This window comes from Numenius arquata, chromosome 25, assembly GCF_964106895.1.
Source record: "Numenius arquata chromosome 25, bNumArq3.hap1.1, whole genome shotgun sequence".
NCBI lineage: Eukaryota > Metazoa > Chordata > Aves > Charadriiformes > Scolopacidae > Numenius > Numenius arquata.
The window spans coordinates 2,201,115-2,214,677 of record NC_133600.1 but is presented as its reverse complement, the minus strand read 5'-3'; the positions used below and the strand labels follow the sequence as shown (position 1 = coordinate 2,214,677).

Sequence of the window (13,563 nt, the reverse complement as noted above, 5' to 3'; positions counted from 1 at the left end):
TCAGCGGGGCTCAGTGCCGGCTGCGTCTCCCTGAAACCCCGTTTCAAGGGCAGGGTTAAACAGCACCGGGCACTTTTGGGAACTCAGCTGGGCAGGACGTGCCCTGCACAGCCGCCAGCGCCCCGGCTTCCCCGGGACCTGGAAGGATTTCCACTCAGTCTCTGCCGAGAGAGCCAAAGAAAAGCTTATTTGCAATTTAATTGTTGCTGCCGAGACACACCCGGGACGAAGCGGGCTGCGGGAACAACAACAATTCTGCTTGCGGTGCCCGAGAACATCCAGCCGGTCCCACCACGGCTGGACACGCTCCAGCAGCCCAGAGGGCTCCGCAGCACAAAGCCCCCTCCCTTGGGCCACAATGTTCTCCTTGGAGAATTTGTTCTGATGGGTTATTGGCATCCCCCACACCCGGCTGAGGAGGGGAGGTTGCGGGAGGGTGAAGCAGAAGCTAAACGACCCCTCTGCTGCTCCTTTTAGCGTCTTGCCTCCGAGAGGGAAAAGAGGGTGGGTGCTTGCAACAGGGTGTTCAGCTGCAAGGTTAGTTCAAAGTTAGTTTTGCTTGATGGAAATGAGTCCAGAGGAGGCCACGGAGATGCTGGGAGGGCTGGAGCCCCTCTGCTGTGAGGACACGATGAGAGAGTTGGGGGGGTTCAGCCTGGAGAAGAGAAGGCTCCGGGGAGACCTCAGAGCCCCTTCCAGTCCCTCAAGGGGCTCCAGGAAAGCTGGGGAGGGACTCTGGATGAGGGAGGGGAGCCCTAGGAGGAGGGGGAAGGGTTTGACACTGAAAGAGGGGAGACAGATGAGATGTGGGGAAGAGCTTCTTTGCTGTGAGGGTGGTGAGAGCCTGGCCCAGGTTGCCCAGAGAAGCTGTGGCTGCCCCATCCCTGGAGGGGTTCAAGGCCAGGTTGGAGGGGGCTTGGAGCAACCTGGTCTGGTGGGAGGTGTCCCTGCCCAGGGCAGGGGGCTTGGAACTCAATGATCTTTAAGGTCTCTTCCAACCCGAACCATTCTATGATTCTATGAAAAGTTAAGGAAGAACGTGCATTTTGCCCATGTAAGAAGAACACACTGAGCACGGGTAGACCTTGATTAATGCAACCTCCTGTTGACAAGACAGAAAGGACAAAAGCTCAGAACTTAGCAGACCATGGAGAATGAGCTATTTTTTTTCCACCTTAGTCATCACGTAGCTGATCACTGAACCACATTATAAAAATGCGTGGAGAATATTTACTGCTGTACGTGGAACCCTAGTCTGCAGCAAGTAGAGGACTCCATTCTCATTTCAGACACTGATGTTCAGCAAAAGACCACCAAAAACATCAACAGCAGAAGCAAAACGCTTCTGCATTCACTCTTTTTCAGTTTTCCATGGGACATTGGCTGAACTGGAAATTACATTGGCCAGTGAAAGAATCTGAAAGTATTATTTTCCCTAATGGAACTCAGAATTGCAGAAATTAGATATGGGAAAGTCCTATTAGCTCATCCCAGTTTCTTTCTGCCTGTAGAGGATTGTTCCCTACGGTACATTTTCTGTCCCAGCGTTAAGTGACTACCAATGGGACTTCCACTATTCCCCCCTGTTCCACATCCTGATGAATCCTCTCATTAGGAAACGTTTCGTGATAACCAGACTTACTTTCCACCGATTAATATCTTCTCCTTTACCCCCAGATCATCTTAGCGGCACATCCAAACCAGCTTTTCCTCTCTGAAAGATGATCATGCTCTTTAGATACTTCTACTTCGCTCTCAAATTTTCCCCCGTCACCCTCGATCAGAACTAATGTGCGTGTTCCATCCCTGAGAGCTGCACTCATTAATCAGCCCAGTCCGGCCCTTCATCTCTTTCGCTGCTCTCTCCCGAGCTTGCGAAGTTTCCAGCACTTTTAGTATCAAATCACCTACTGAAATAAGTACCCTCAATAGCACCACGGTGCTGGGATCACGTTCACCACTGGTACTGAACCATATGGGTGGTATTTTTAATTTATTTTTTTTTTTAATTATTTTTTTAGACCGCAGGAACTGTTTTGGGTAAATAAACCTCATCTTTGTATGTCTGAGAAGCAGTGAGCGCACCCAGCGCTCTGCCAGCCTCTTCCCCACCTGCCAGCAGCTTTCACCCCCTCTGCTTACAGTAATATTCTGCTCACAGAAGCCAGCGCTACGGCCGCAGCGCCGATGGCAAACACCAGATGCCCAACACATTCATTTTGTCATGTTTGGATCTGCTGCCCCTTCGCCCGGGCTTTCAAAGTGCGATTGAGAAACCCTGTGACTCACGACCATTAGAGCCCGTGGCACTTACTGCAAGCACAGAGAAGTTGCTTTGGTGTCTCAGCCAACTTCTGAGTTGGGTATTTATCCTCTGCCGGCCGAAATCCCCTCCAGCACAAGGTTGTCTCCCTGTGTCAGACACTCCTGTGCCAGCACTGGGGCCATACTGGGGGTGGCTGCACGGGAAGATGAAGATGACCCAACTCTAACATCTGCCCCAGAGATGCTCAGAGCCGCTGCTGCGATGCTGGCTCCGTACAGGCGAGGTGTAACATACACCCCACGTGCTCTCAAGCAGAACCCCGGTCCAGTGGCTGGGTACGCTTTTGGGGCAGCTCTGGGCACATGGAAGCCTTTGTCCAGGCTGAAGCTCAGGTGACCAACACGTGGCACTGACGCAGCACCAGTACGATGTAGCTCGGTACTGGTTTGAGTGGCAACTGCCTGCTTCCATTTCCCCATCCTCCTCCTCTCCAAGAGGAGCTTGTAGAGCTCTGGGGATGGCTTCAGAGGAAGACTATAAACCAGAAAAAAAAAAAAAAACCTTATGAAGTGCCACATCTGCACAGAGATACTGTCCAGAGTGAGAATACCTTAAAAACACGTCTTGTAAAGTAGACAGAGAAGCCAGGTAGTTTTGGACAGACCAACCAGTGTCTGACCATATGAAACAGCCCAATAACCAAAGCAAAGGAGAGCTTATGCTCAGCAGGGAGACGGTACTGGTGGAGACACACTTAACTGCTTCCTCTCAGGGCTACATTAAGGCAAAATGATTAAAGGACTGAAACCCAGCCAGCAGCTCGGCACTGGCCTACGCCTCAGGTGAAATGCATTTTCACTGTATCAGGTTTTAACTCATATGAAACATTTTAAGAGGATTTCTTAACTGAAGGTTGGCCAGCAGGTGGGTGAGCCCCCTAGTGTGTCATTTCAAGACAGGCAGTCTCCCCCCCCAGTAGACCTGATAACCCAGTACCCGACCAAGCACAGCACGAAAAGTCAGCGCCCCATCAGGAAGGCATCACAGCCCAGCGGCTGCGGAGCCCTGTACAGCAGGAGCCAAGGAATCACAGACTGGTTTGGGTTGGAAGGGACCTTAAAGCCCACCCAGTGCCACCCCCTGCCCTGGGCAGGGACACCTCCCACCACACCAGGTTGCTCCAAGCCCTCTCCAACCTGGCCTTGAACCCCTCCAGGGATGGGGCAGCCACAGCTTCTCTGGGCAACCTGGGCCAGGCTCTCACCACCCTCACACCAAAGAAGTTCTTCCCCACATCTCAGCTCAATCTCCCCTCTTTCAGTGTCAAACCCTTCCCCCTCCTCCTAGGGCTCCCCTCCCTCATCAAGAGTCCCTCCCCAGCTTTCCTGGAGCCCCTTGAGGGACTGGAAGGGGCTCCAAGGTCTCCCCGGAGCCTTCTCTTCTCCAGGCTGAACCCCCCCAACTCTCTCAGCCTGTCCTCACAGCAGAGGGGCTCCAGCCCTCTGAGCACATTCATGGCCCTGGAATGGGAACAAGATTTTGGAGCTCTACACCTGACCTGATTGTGTGCACAGCTGCAACAGTCCTCCTGTCCTCAATCTGCCTCTCTCTCTTCCTCCCCATCTTTTCTTCTTCCTGGGCTTTACAGGACAAAGACTGCGCACTCCGATGAGTGCAGAGGGCGGCTCTCATCTTCCAGGGAGTCTCTGGGCATTGCCAAAAATAAATGCTGCTAAACTTTAAGCTCAACTGTTACATTTATTTTTCAATGGCGAAGGCAAAGCCTAAATGCAGATGTTTGTGTAACAAAAACACTGTCATTTTGTGGTTGGAAATAGGGTTTTCAGCCACTTCACCACCCAGAGCAGGGAGGGGGGCAGAGGTGAGGAAGACACATCGTTCAGAGCAGCATCGAACCTGCTCAGCAGGTTCCAGTCCTTCCGGAGGTGGTCCTTTCTGCTCAAGATCATCAGAAGGACTCAAGCCAGTGCAGGACACAAACTTATTTCCCATAAGACGCATCACAGCCAGTGCTCTCGCAAGGACATGGCTCAAAGCCCACGGTGTCACCCTTCCTGCCCCCTGCCGAGGGCCGCATGCCTCCCGGTGGTGCCAAGGAAGGGACTCGAGCCACCGGGTCACCGTCAGTCCCTCACTTAAATCTCTCATTTCATCTTTCTCCAGTTTGCCTCTCCCCAAATGCTCCGTACCGGCAGGAGTCAATCTCTAGGCCCAGGATGTCATGTACTAAATTGTTATTTTGGCAAAAGTCCTTCACAAGGTGATGCAGGGAAGCCAGGGAGTAGCAAACAAAGAACCAGAGCCCTTCTCCTCCAACTTACACAGAAATCACTGCAGTTTTCTGTCACAGACTCCATGAAAACCTCCACTAGACCCAAACCCTGCTGAATCCTGCTGGAGTACAGACTGAGTCCAGCGGAGGGCCCTGGAGATGCTGGGAGGGCTGGACCCCTCTGCTGTGAGGACACGATGAGAGAGTTGGGGGGGTTCAGCCTGGAGAAGAGAAGGCTCCGGGGAGACCTCAGAGCCCCTTCCAGTCCCTCAAGGGGCTCCAGGAAAGCTGGGGAGGGACTCTGGATCAGGGACTGGAGCCACAGGAGGAGGGGGAAGGGTTTGACACTGAAAGAGGGGAGATTGAGATGAGATGTGGGGAAGAACTTCTTTGCTGTGAGGGTGGTGAGAGCCTGGCCCAGGTTGCCCAGAGAAGCTGTGGCTGCCCCATCCCTGGAGGGGTTCAAGGCCAGGTTGGAGGGGGCTTGGAGCAACCTGGTCTGGTGGGAGGTGTCCCTGCCCAGGGCAGGGGGTGGCACTGGGTGGGCTTTAAGGTCCCTTCCAACCCAAACCATTCTATGATTCTCTCCGGTGAGTTAACACCAGCTCCACCTTGGCAGCAGGGACAAGCTCTGTGGCCACATGCCCAGGGCAAAGATCTCGCCATCACTAGTTTAGACATGATGACCTGTAGCTGTTATCAGTTATCAGTCACAGTTATCAGACCACAGGAGCCCTTGAGGATACCAGGCAGGAAACTGCCCCTTCTGTGTTTAACTACCTACATTAGACCCTAATTAAAAGCCATTCAGGATCAATGGGTCTGGAGCCAGGAGTGTTTTCAGTGGCTCTACAAAGGATCAGCAGGGTGTTTTCACAGCCTTCCAAACAATCCACATGCAACAGATGAGCACAAGCTGCCTGAGGACAACCCCCTGACTTTGCTTTACCCCATCACACAGCGTCACCCAGCTCCTGGACCCCAGCACCCCACCTATTCCTGAGCTGCCCCGAGAAGAAAGCTGCTCACCAGGGATATTTGGCTTGTGAGAAGACACTGCTACAACCCAGTAGCCAGGGCAGCTCCAGGGGTGGCACCAAAACTCAGGTTTCTGTTCCAGCCAATGAAGCCCATGGCAAAGCTCTCCTCTCCTCTGTGCAGGACACAGGGGTCAGGGTACTCGGGCCTGTCTACATCTCTAGATGTTCCTGAAATACTAATGTCAGCTTGAGTTTAAACAAGGAACCACGTTCAATTAAATATTCTGTGCACCTCATTGCAGCATTTTAAGAAAAATACGGTTCTTTCCATTCTGATTTACCAGGGTCTGCCAGGCTCCTACCTCGGATAAACACTTGCTCAGCGATCTTTTCATGGAAGAGAAGCGCTAGATAAAGAACCAATATCTCCTTTCCTTAGGGAAAGGGCAAAGTATTTAGCCCAAACTCCTCTAGTTAGAGGCAGAACTAGCCAGCTCTGTGGCCAGTGATCGCCCAGTGCAAAGCAGCCTAAGGGGCAGGCACTTGTGTTGCTCTGTGCTGCACCCCATGGGTGTTGGGGAGCACAGCGAGATCTGCGTGGCTGGTTGTGGCTTTCCATCCCTGCTCCTCAAGCGGTGCACAACCAGATAACGAGGTTTTCCATCCCTGCTCCTCAAGCGGTGCACAACCAGATAACGAGGTTTTCCATCCCCGCTCCTCAAGCAATTCCCAACCGGACGAGGAGGTTTTAGTAAGAGGCAGGTGCACTCTGCAAGAAAAAGCGTGTGATAGACCACCGGCATGACCACGTGTGATAGGAAACATGCTGTATGCACGAACGGTTCATCTGTGCTGATCCAGAAGTAGTAACGCACCATCTGCGTGTTTCAGAGACCCAGTGGTACTTCCTACTGCGATATTCTCGCTGCGCTTTGGCTCGGGGGACTGCGCTCTGCCCGTTTGACTCCATGGCTATGGCACAGCAGAAATATCTCCTGCGGGGAGGCACCGAGCCCTGCCTCATGCTACCCCCAAGGCAGCTGCATCTGCTTACAAGCAACAGTGGAAAAACTCAAGAGGAAGCAGCGTTAACACCAGAAAACTTCTTTCTGGGAACAAGGCAATCCCAGCCGTTAAAACGGCAGCTTGAACAGAAAAGGAAGAGAGTTATACCCACCAGGCCCCCATGCAGGTGGCCTTCTCCCTCCCCAGCCCCCTCCGTATCTCCGGCTCTCAAAGCTAGAGGAGTAAATTGCTTCCGCTCATTAGCATTTGACAAATAACCACAGAAGGAAAACAAGTCCCCAGCAGGATATGAATGAGCTCAGGCCTTTATTGCCATCCTACTACACCAAACGAGCATGTCATCAATTTTCCATGCTCTATCGCACCGTTTCTCCTTTTCGGAGAAGGATGAGCACCCTCGCCCGCTCGGGCAGGTTCAGAGCGGCCAAGTTGAAACAGAGCAGCAGCAGCAAGAAGGAACGATCCGAGAGCTGCAAGATGGGGGCAGAGGTGACACATGGCGACTTGCCTCTGGGCACAGATACAAGAGTCGGGCTGGCTCTGCAGGACGGGCTGTGAGCGGCGTGCTCCTGCACTGACCCCTCAAACACTGACTGCAAGCAAGAGCGCTGGCTTGTTAGGAATAAATGCTTTACGAGAGCTTCGGGGACCCAAGGCAGCCTGTCCAGCTCAGGTCCTGGGTGGAAGGAGGCACAGAAAGCCAGTCACCCATTAGCCTGGCCACTGGGTCAGCACTGGCTGCTTCTGGCATACAGGTACCATAAGACCAAGGCCACAAGGATTTGAGCAGAACCATCCCCTCTATTTATTTTTCATCTCCAGTAATACCGTGATGGGGTGGCAGTAGGTCTCTGGCCAGGGATTTAGGAGGGGGAAAGAGGGGCAGTAAGCTCCACGGTACCAGCTTTTCTCAAAGCCTCTGCCTGGCACCGTCCTGTCACTGAAGGAGCCTTCACACCGAGCACATCACAGGAGCACCGGGTCCCACCGTGGGGTTGCAAGCCTTGCTGTGGCATTTAACATTTTTCCTCCCAAAAAAGACTGTGGATTGTCCTTGGGGGCCAAACGGCTCCCACGGTTCCACTTCAGAGGGAATACGAAGCATTTCTGCACCCAGCCTGGGTTCCTCGGGCCCTGGAGGGGCAGTTTGGACTTACCTGCTTGCTTCAAGGACAGCAAGAGCAGACAAGGTTCTTAGTGGAAGGCAGGCAGGCACGTTTTCCTGTAGAGTTTCTGTAAACACAACCATTTCAGGCAGGACTGAGTCAGTAATACTCACTGAGAAGTAAAAGAGATGATTATCTTCACATGCAAGCAGAAGGCACCCGGTTTATGAGTACAAACATAAAGGGGCTCACGCTTTCATAAACTCCCACTCGCACATAATTCAAGTGTTAATAAATGGTTGGGTAGCTGAGGTTTTAATGAGTAGTCAGCAGGGAGGTTAGGAAAGCAGTTACAGCCAGGAATGTAAGTGCTCATGAGGAAATCTTGGGAAGAGCTGCCATGGAGCGCATAAATAAGAATTAAACATTAATCAAGAACAATTCAGGCCAGCGCAAAGTTAAGTTTTTCAGGTTTTTCTTTAAACTAAGAAGCACTTCAAGTTGAATCAAAGTAATTTCGAGTCTTTTGTTATTTAAATTTAAAAAAAACCCATGTGCCTGAGCTCCAGGAATCAGCTCCTCAGTTCACCCTCTCGCATTGTGCCAGCTACTCCCGGGAAGAATGACTTGGAAAGGGAACTAGTACGCTCTAGACATTTTTTTCAGCCATTCACATCTTCAGCCAGACTCTCTGCTCTAAATCTAGTTCTCAGATCAAATTGGGAACAACAGAGGGGGATCAGGGGAACGGACCGGGGATAGTGGCTCCTCCGCAGCCCTAGGGAAGCCAGAAGGTCCCTCTGAGTGCTCATCACCTTTGGAGGTAGAGAGAGGGAAGCAGCCACTGTCTGAGACTCCCTCTGCTTTCTGCCACCCCTCTCTGCACCTCCCACCTCTAAATCCTGCCTACACCTTGGCTCTACCACAGCCTCTGCTCAGCCCCGCTCCTCCAGGAAGCCACCCCTCCTTGGGGACAAGCAGAGCTCCCAGAGAGCTCTATGAACAAGATGCTTGAGATGATCCTGGGTGCAAAGCTCTCCTCAGTGCTCTCCTAAGGCACTGCAAACAAGGGGCTGTAAACAGCACCATAAGAAAGCACGTTTATTCTTGCATTAACTGCAGGTGGCTCTAGGAAATGCACCATGAGAAGCATCTTTCCTTCCCATGAGGGGACCAGAGAGGCCAGTTCACACCAGGAGGAGACACGAAGGTAGCACAGGCCCGTTGGGAGCTCAGGACAGAACTGATGCCCTGCACCCACCCAGCTGCCTTCACCCACGCAGGGCTCCCACCTGCAGGGCTGGCAAGCCCCTGAGGCTGGGCTGCTCCCCGTGCACACCAGTAACCCACCCTGCACACCAGTAACCCACCCACTGCCCGTGCCACAGCTCAGACCCCCCCCCCCCCGACACCCCCAGCCCTGTGGGGGAACAGAAGTGACCCATGGAGGAGCTCAGAGACCCCAGCCCCATCAGACGGGCCGACCTCCCCTTCAGATCTTACTTTCAGCTACCTCTTCCCCCCCTCCCCAATTAAAGACCCTCTAGAGAACTGTTAAAAAACACCCCCTCCCCACATTGCCAACACAAACCTCAGCTGCAACGCCTATCACCACCTCCAAAGCACACAACAGCGCCCCCCCCCCCCCCCCCCCCCCCGACCCCTCTTTATACCCCTCCAGCAGGCTGGTTCCCCATCACATGGTTTCCATCCTCCAGCTGGTCCCTGCTCTCCCCGGGGCAGGTCCCTCCTCCACCCCAGCCTGACCCAGCCACCTTAAAGGGACAGCCCAGGGCTGTGTTAAGGAGGGATTATCGCTGCCAGGACAGTGATACAGAAAACGTGGTCCTAACAGGATGCTAAAGTTTGCCAGTGCCGCCCCGGGTTTCATCAGTGCACCCCACTGCTCTCGGGGACTTCAGACAAAAGCGGTTCTGCTCTTCTGAGAAATTATCAAAACAAACCAGTTCCTGATGTTTCTTGTCTGATCTAAGCACAAGCAAGTGGCCGGCTATATATAGATCTGATTGACTGACATCTCAATAGCTTCCTGCCTGGCTTTCCTGTGTGTCACGGTGCACGGATCCGACTCCTTTTTACGTGGGTGTTGCTTTTTTTCAGCGCATCTTCACGTCATGATGCCAACTTGCAAAGGTGGCCATCACCACAGGAGCACTGGTTTTACCCCCTTCTCCCCCAGTGCTGTTTCTAACCTGGGGGGAGCACCTGAAGCCAACAGGAACTCAGCATCTGAGGCACTGCAGCCCAAAGGACAGGGATGAAGCAGATGCTGGAAAAATCAGGTCCCGTTACCTGAAATTAATGGTGGTGGAGGGTCCCTTGCACAGCTTCTTCCAGGCACTGGTTTGTTACGTTCATAAAAGCAATCCACGAAATTGCTTCTCGTTTTCTTCTGCATTTTACAGCGCAGGAAAACAAAGCAGTGTGAGGTTTGTGTGGGTCTGTCGAGGTTGTATCGGGGTCGCTCAGGGCCACCCTGAGGCAGTGCCAAGGACCAGAGCTGTAGTTTGGGAGAGGGGCTTAGCTCTGCCCAGGAACCCCCGGGCTGGTGCACGGGCAACGGGAAGAGCCAGGATTGTAGGACAAACTTTTTAAAACCAAGAGCTTTAGTGGGGCTATAAACCATCTGCTCTCAGACTTCAGAGGATGACTTTCCCTCACGGCTGGGGACTTAGAAGTTTTTTTCTAATAAGAGTAATTTTCTAATAGGGCTCATTTGTGGCAGCAAGGCTTGTATGAAGTGGGTGGCGTAGTCTGAACCAACCTCCGGTCCCTGGGTTGACTCTCATGTCTCCCCGAGGCTTTCTTGACTTGCAGCCCTGTGCTTGGAGAGAAAAACCAGTCTGTTTGTAACAGAACGGCCTGTGTAGGCAGCTGGAAACTTTGTGGTAGCTTGGTGGTGATCAATGACTTCTGCCATCTCATTTTCACCTGCCTGAACAATTGTCAAACATGTTCCATTTGCTGTGATGTTCTGGGCCTGGACTTTCCAGAAAAGGGAATCAGCGCGTTTGGGTGCAGCGTCCCTGTACCTAATCACTGTTTATCCCAGGTAGCTGGTGGAAATGAGTAGCACATGAAGAAGGCCATCGACCTTCCACTGCCCACTCAGCGCTTCCTCTTCCTTGACTCGTGAAGGTGACTCATGAGCCTGACTCTGCAGTTAAAGCCAAGAGCTGCAATCCTCGCTCCTCACATCCTCCGTCCCACCTTCCTGGGACCTGTCCTCCCCTGGCACCAGGCAGAGGTGGGGATGACCTAGCAATCATCTCGTCTCATCTCAGGAGCTGGACCTGGGGGATTTTCCTGTCCAGCGTCTGGGCTGCGTTGATGCCTGGAGACATCAAAGGGTTGGGAGGTTTGCTTTGGTTCCAAGCACTGACTCCAGCTAGGGTTTGAGCCACGGGGTGTTTTCCTTCGCCTTCTGTGTCCCAGACTGGCAGGTCTGCCAAGACCCCACTTGGCTTCATTTGATGAATTTGATGAAAAGGGCTTCACGGCTCAGGCTTATTTGTGCTGCGCCCGATACGGTTTACCCTCGTCCCGCACCCAAGCTGCAAACGCCACTGACGGCTTCCTGTTGTGGTTTCCTGCCTCGGCTAAAACGCCTCCACGGCGGAGCCTGCTCTCCCTTCCTGTTCTCATCAGGGCCATTTCTGGGCTTAATGAAGACAACAAACGAAGAGGTAGAGAAGGGTCTGGTTGCCATAAATCCAGCTCCCCGTGGAGAGCTGTTGGAGGCTCAGCAGAGCAGGGGGCGCAGAGCGGAACGGTTTCTCCTGAGCAGTTTCCTCCTGACCCCTGTCCCATTCCTGCCCATACAAAACACGTGTCCAGCCAACCCCTTCCCAGCTCCGGCATTCCGAGGCTGGCAGGAGCCTGCCCTGTCGCTCTGCTGCTGAACGGGCTGGGTGAGACAGAGCAGGGCGACCAGGGACAGCCCCAGCCACTGCCTGAGAGCAGAGGCCGCTTCTGGAATAGCACCTTGGGCCCAACCCATCGGGCAATGACTTCTCCCATCGTGTTCAGAAATGAGAGTTATGTTGGGAAGAATCAGGCCAAATACCCAGCGCGTTGGCCAAAGAGCCGGTGTTTTCTTTACTCTGAACACGAGTGACGCGTTTGCGGGAAACGCGGATGGAGACAAACACCCTGATCTTTTTTGGGGTCAGCATCTGCGCAATGACAAAACCAAAGATCAAGCTCCAGGGAACAAATGAGACCCTTCGAATATGATCATATTTCCATTAATCACCGAAAATTGGCTTCTGTTTGTGGGTGGGATTTTAGACGATTCAATACAAGACCTATAGCTCTTTGGCAGAAGGAGCGTGGCAGTGACTCACTCAACCAAGTGGCACTTCTCGCTGGGTCCCCACCACAAGCTGGTGCCGCAGCAGCACGACGGTAGGTTCATCTCTGGTTTTAGACTGTTCTGAGCTGGGGGATCCAGTAACTCCTGCACGTTGCAGTTTGATGGGGACAGTGGGACTAAACTCCCTTTGCGGTGGTGGCCGGTCACATCTGAGCTCTGGCCTTCTCTGGAGCACGTGCACAATGCAGAAATAGGAACTGCCAAATGGGATTGGAGCATCAGCCAAATTCAGAAACCAGCCAGAATCAGGTATCGTGGGAAAAAATCCGTAAATTTTTCAAGAGGCAATTAGAGAAAGGTTTCTTCTTCTGTCAACCGATGGTTAATGTCTACCTAGAAGCACTTGGGTTTATCTTTATCTCCTTTTGCTGTGTTTGGTGCAATTGGGTATCTAAATGTTTTTTAATGTCTTTTAATTTTTAAATGTCTATTTAATATCCATCTCATGTTTTAATCTTATTCCATTTAAGATTTTGACCTTATAAACCCTCATAGAAAAACGAATTTATTCAGAGAGGCAAAAGAATTTCCTTTTATTGTGAACGGGGCTGGAGAGAAAATGGTAGGAAGCTAAGGCTAAAAACTTTGGGATGGATGCAAGGAGCACATTTTTAATAGTGAACGTAATTAACCATTGGAACAATTCACTGTAGGATTTGGTGCGTTCTCTATTGCTTGAAATTTTTAAATCAAGATCAGATGGATTTTTACGTACACTTTCTAGCTGCACTCATGGTGGGACAGAGGAATCGCATTCATATCCCTCTGGCTGGGGATATGAATGCACGCACGCCTACCCTCCATGACCCTACAGCCAGACAACCGGGGGCTGAAGAACCTCTAGGCAGACCTGCCTGAATTCCAACTAAAAATTTGTGCAAAGTTACGTGTCAGTGAAGAATTTTGCTTCTCTCTTTCAGATCGAGCACCAGCAGCGGTGTGAGCCGACCCGAGCAGTCCCGGTAAGCGCGCAGAGATGCCGGATGCTGCTGCTCACCTGCCTTTTTACTACGGCAGCATTGCCAGGTCGGAAGCGGAGGAGTACCTGAAGCTGGCGGGGATGTCGGACGGGCTGTTCCTGCTGCGGCAATGCCTGCGCAGCCTGGGGGGGTACGTCCTCTCCATGGTCTACAACCTGCAGTTTTACCACTACGCCATCGAGCGCCAGATGAACGGCACCTATGCCATCGCAGGGGGCAAAGCGCACTGCGGGCCGGAGGAGCTCTGCGAGTTTTACTCCAAGGATGCCGACGGGCTCTGCTGCGCCCTCCGCAAGCCCTGCAACCGCCCCAGCGGCGTGGAGCCCCAGCCCGGCGTCTTCGACAACATGAGGGACAACATGGTGCGCGAATACGTCCGGCAGACGTGGAAACTGGAGGTACTGGCCGTTGCCAAAGATGTGGGGGACTGTGCAAGGAGTGCTCCGCAGGGGGTTACTGCCCTGACCTCCTCTGTCCTTGTCCCCCCTCTTATAGCATGGTAAAGCAAGGTCCTTC

At 52.7% G+C, this 13,563-nt stretch overlaps 1 protein-coding gene across 1 annotated transcript in view; it reads left to right on the top strand.

Moving 5' to 3' along the window:
- The first annotated feature begins 13,043 nt into the window (after positions 1–13,043).
- ZAP70 (zeta chain of T cell receptor associated protein kinase 70) overlaps positions 13,044–13,563 on the top strand; it is a 10,708-nt gene continuing 10,188 nt past the window's right edge. Inside the window, 1 exon segment of the mRNA XM_074163733.1 lies at positions 13,044–13,445. Within this exon segment, the coding sequence (XP_074019834.1) occupies positions 13,044–13,445 (402 nt within the window).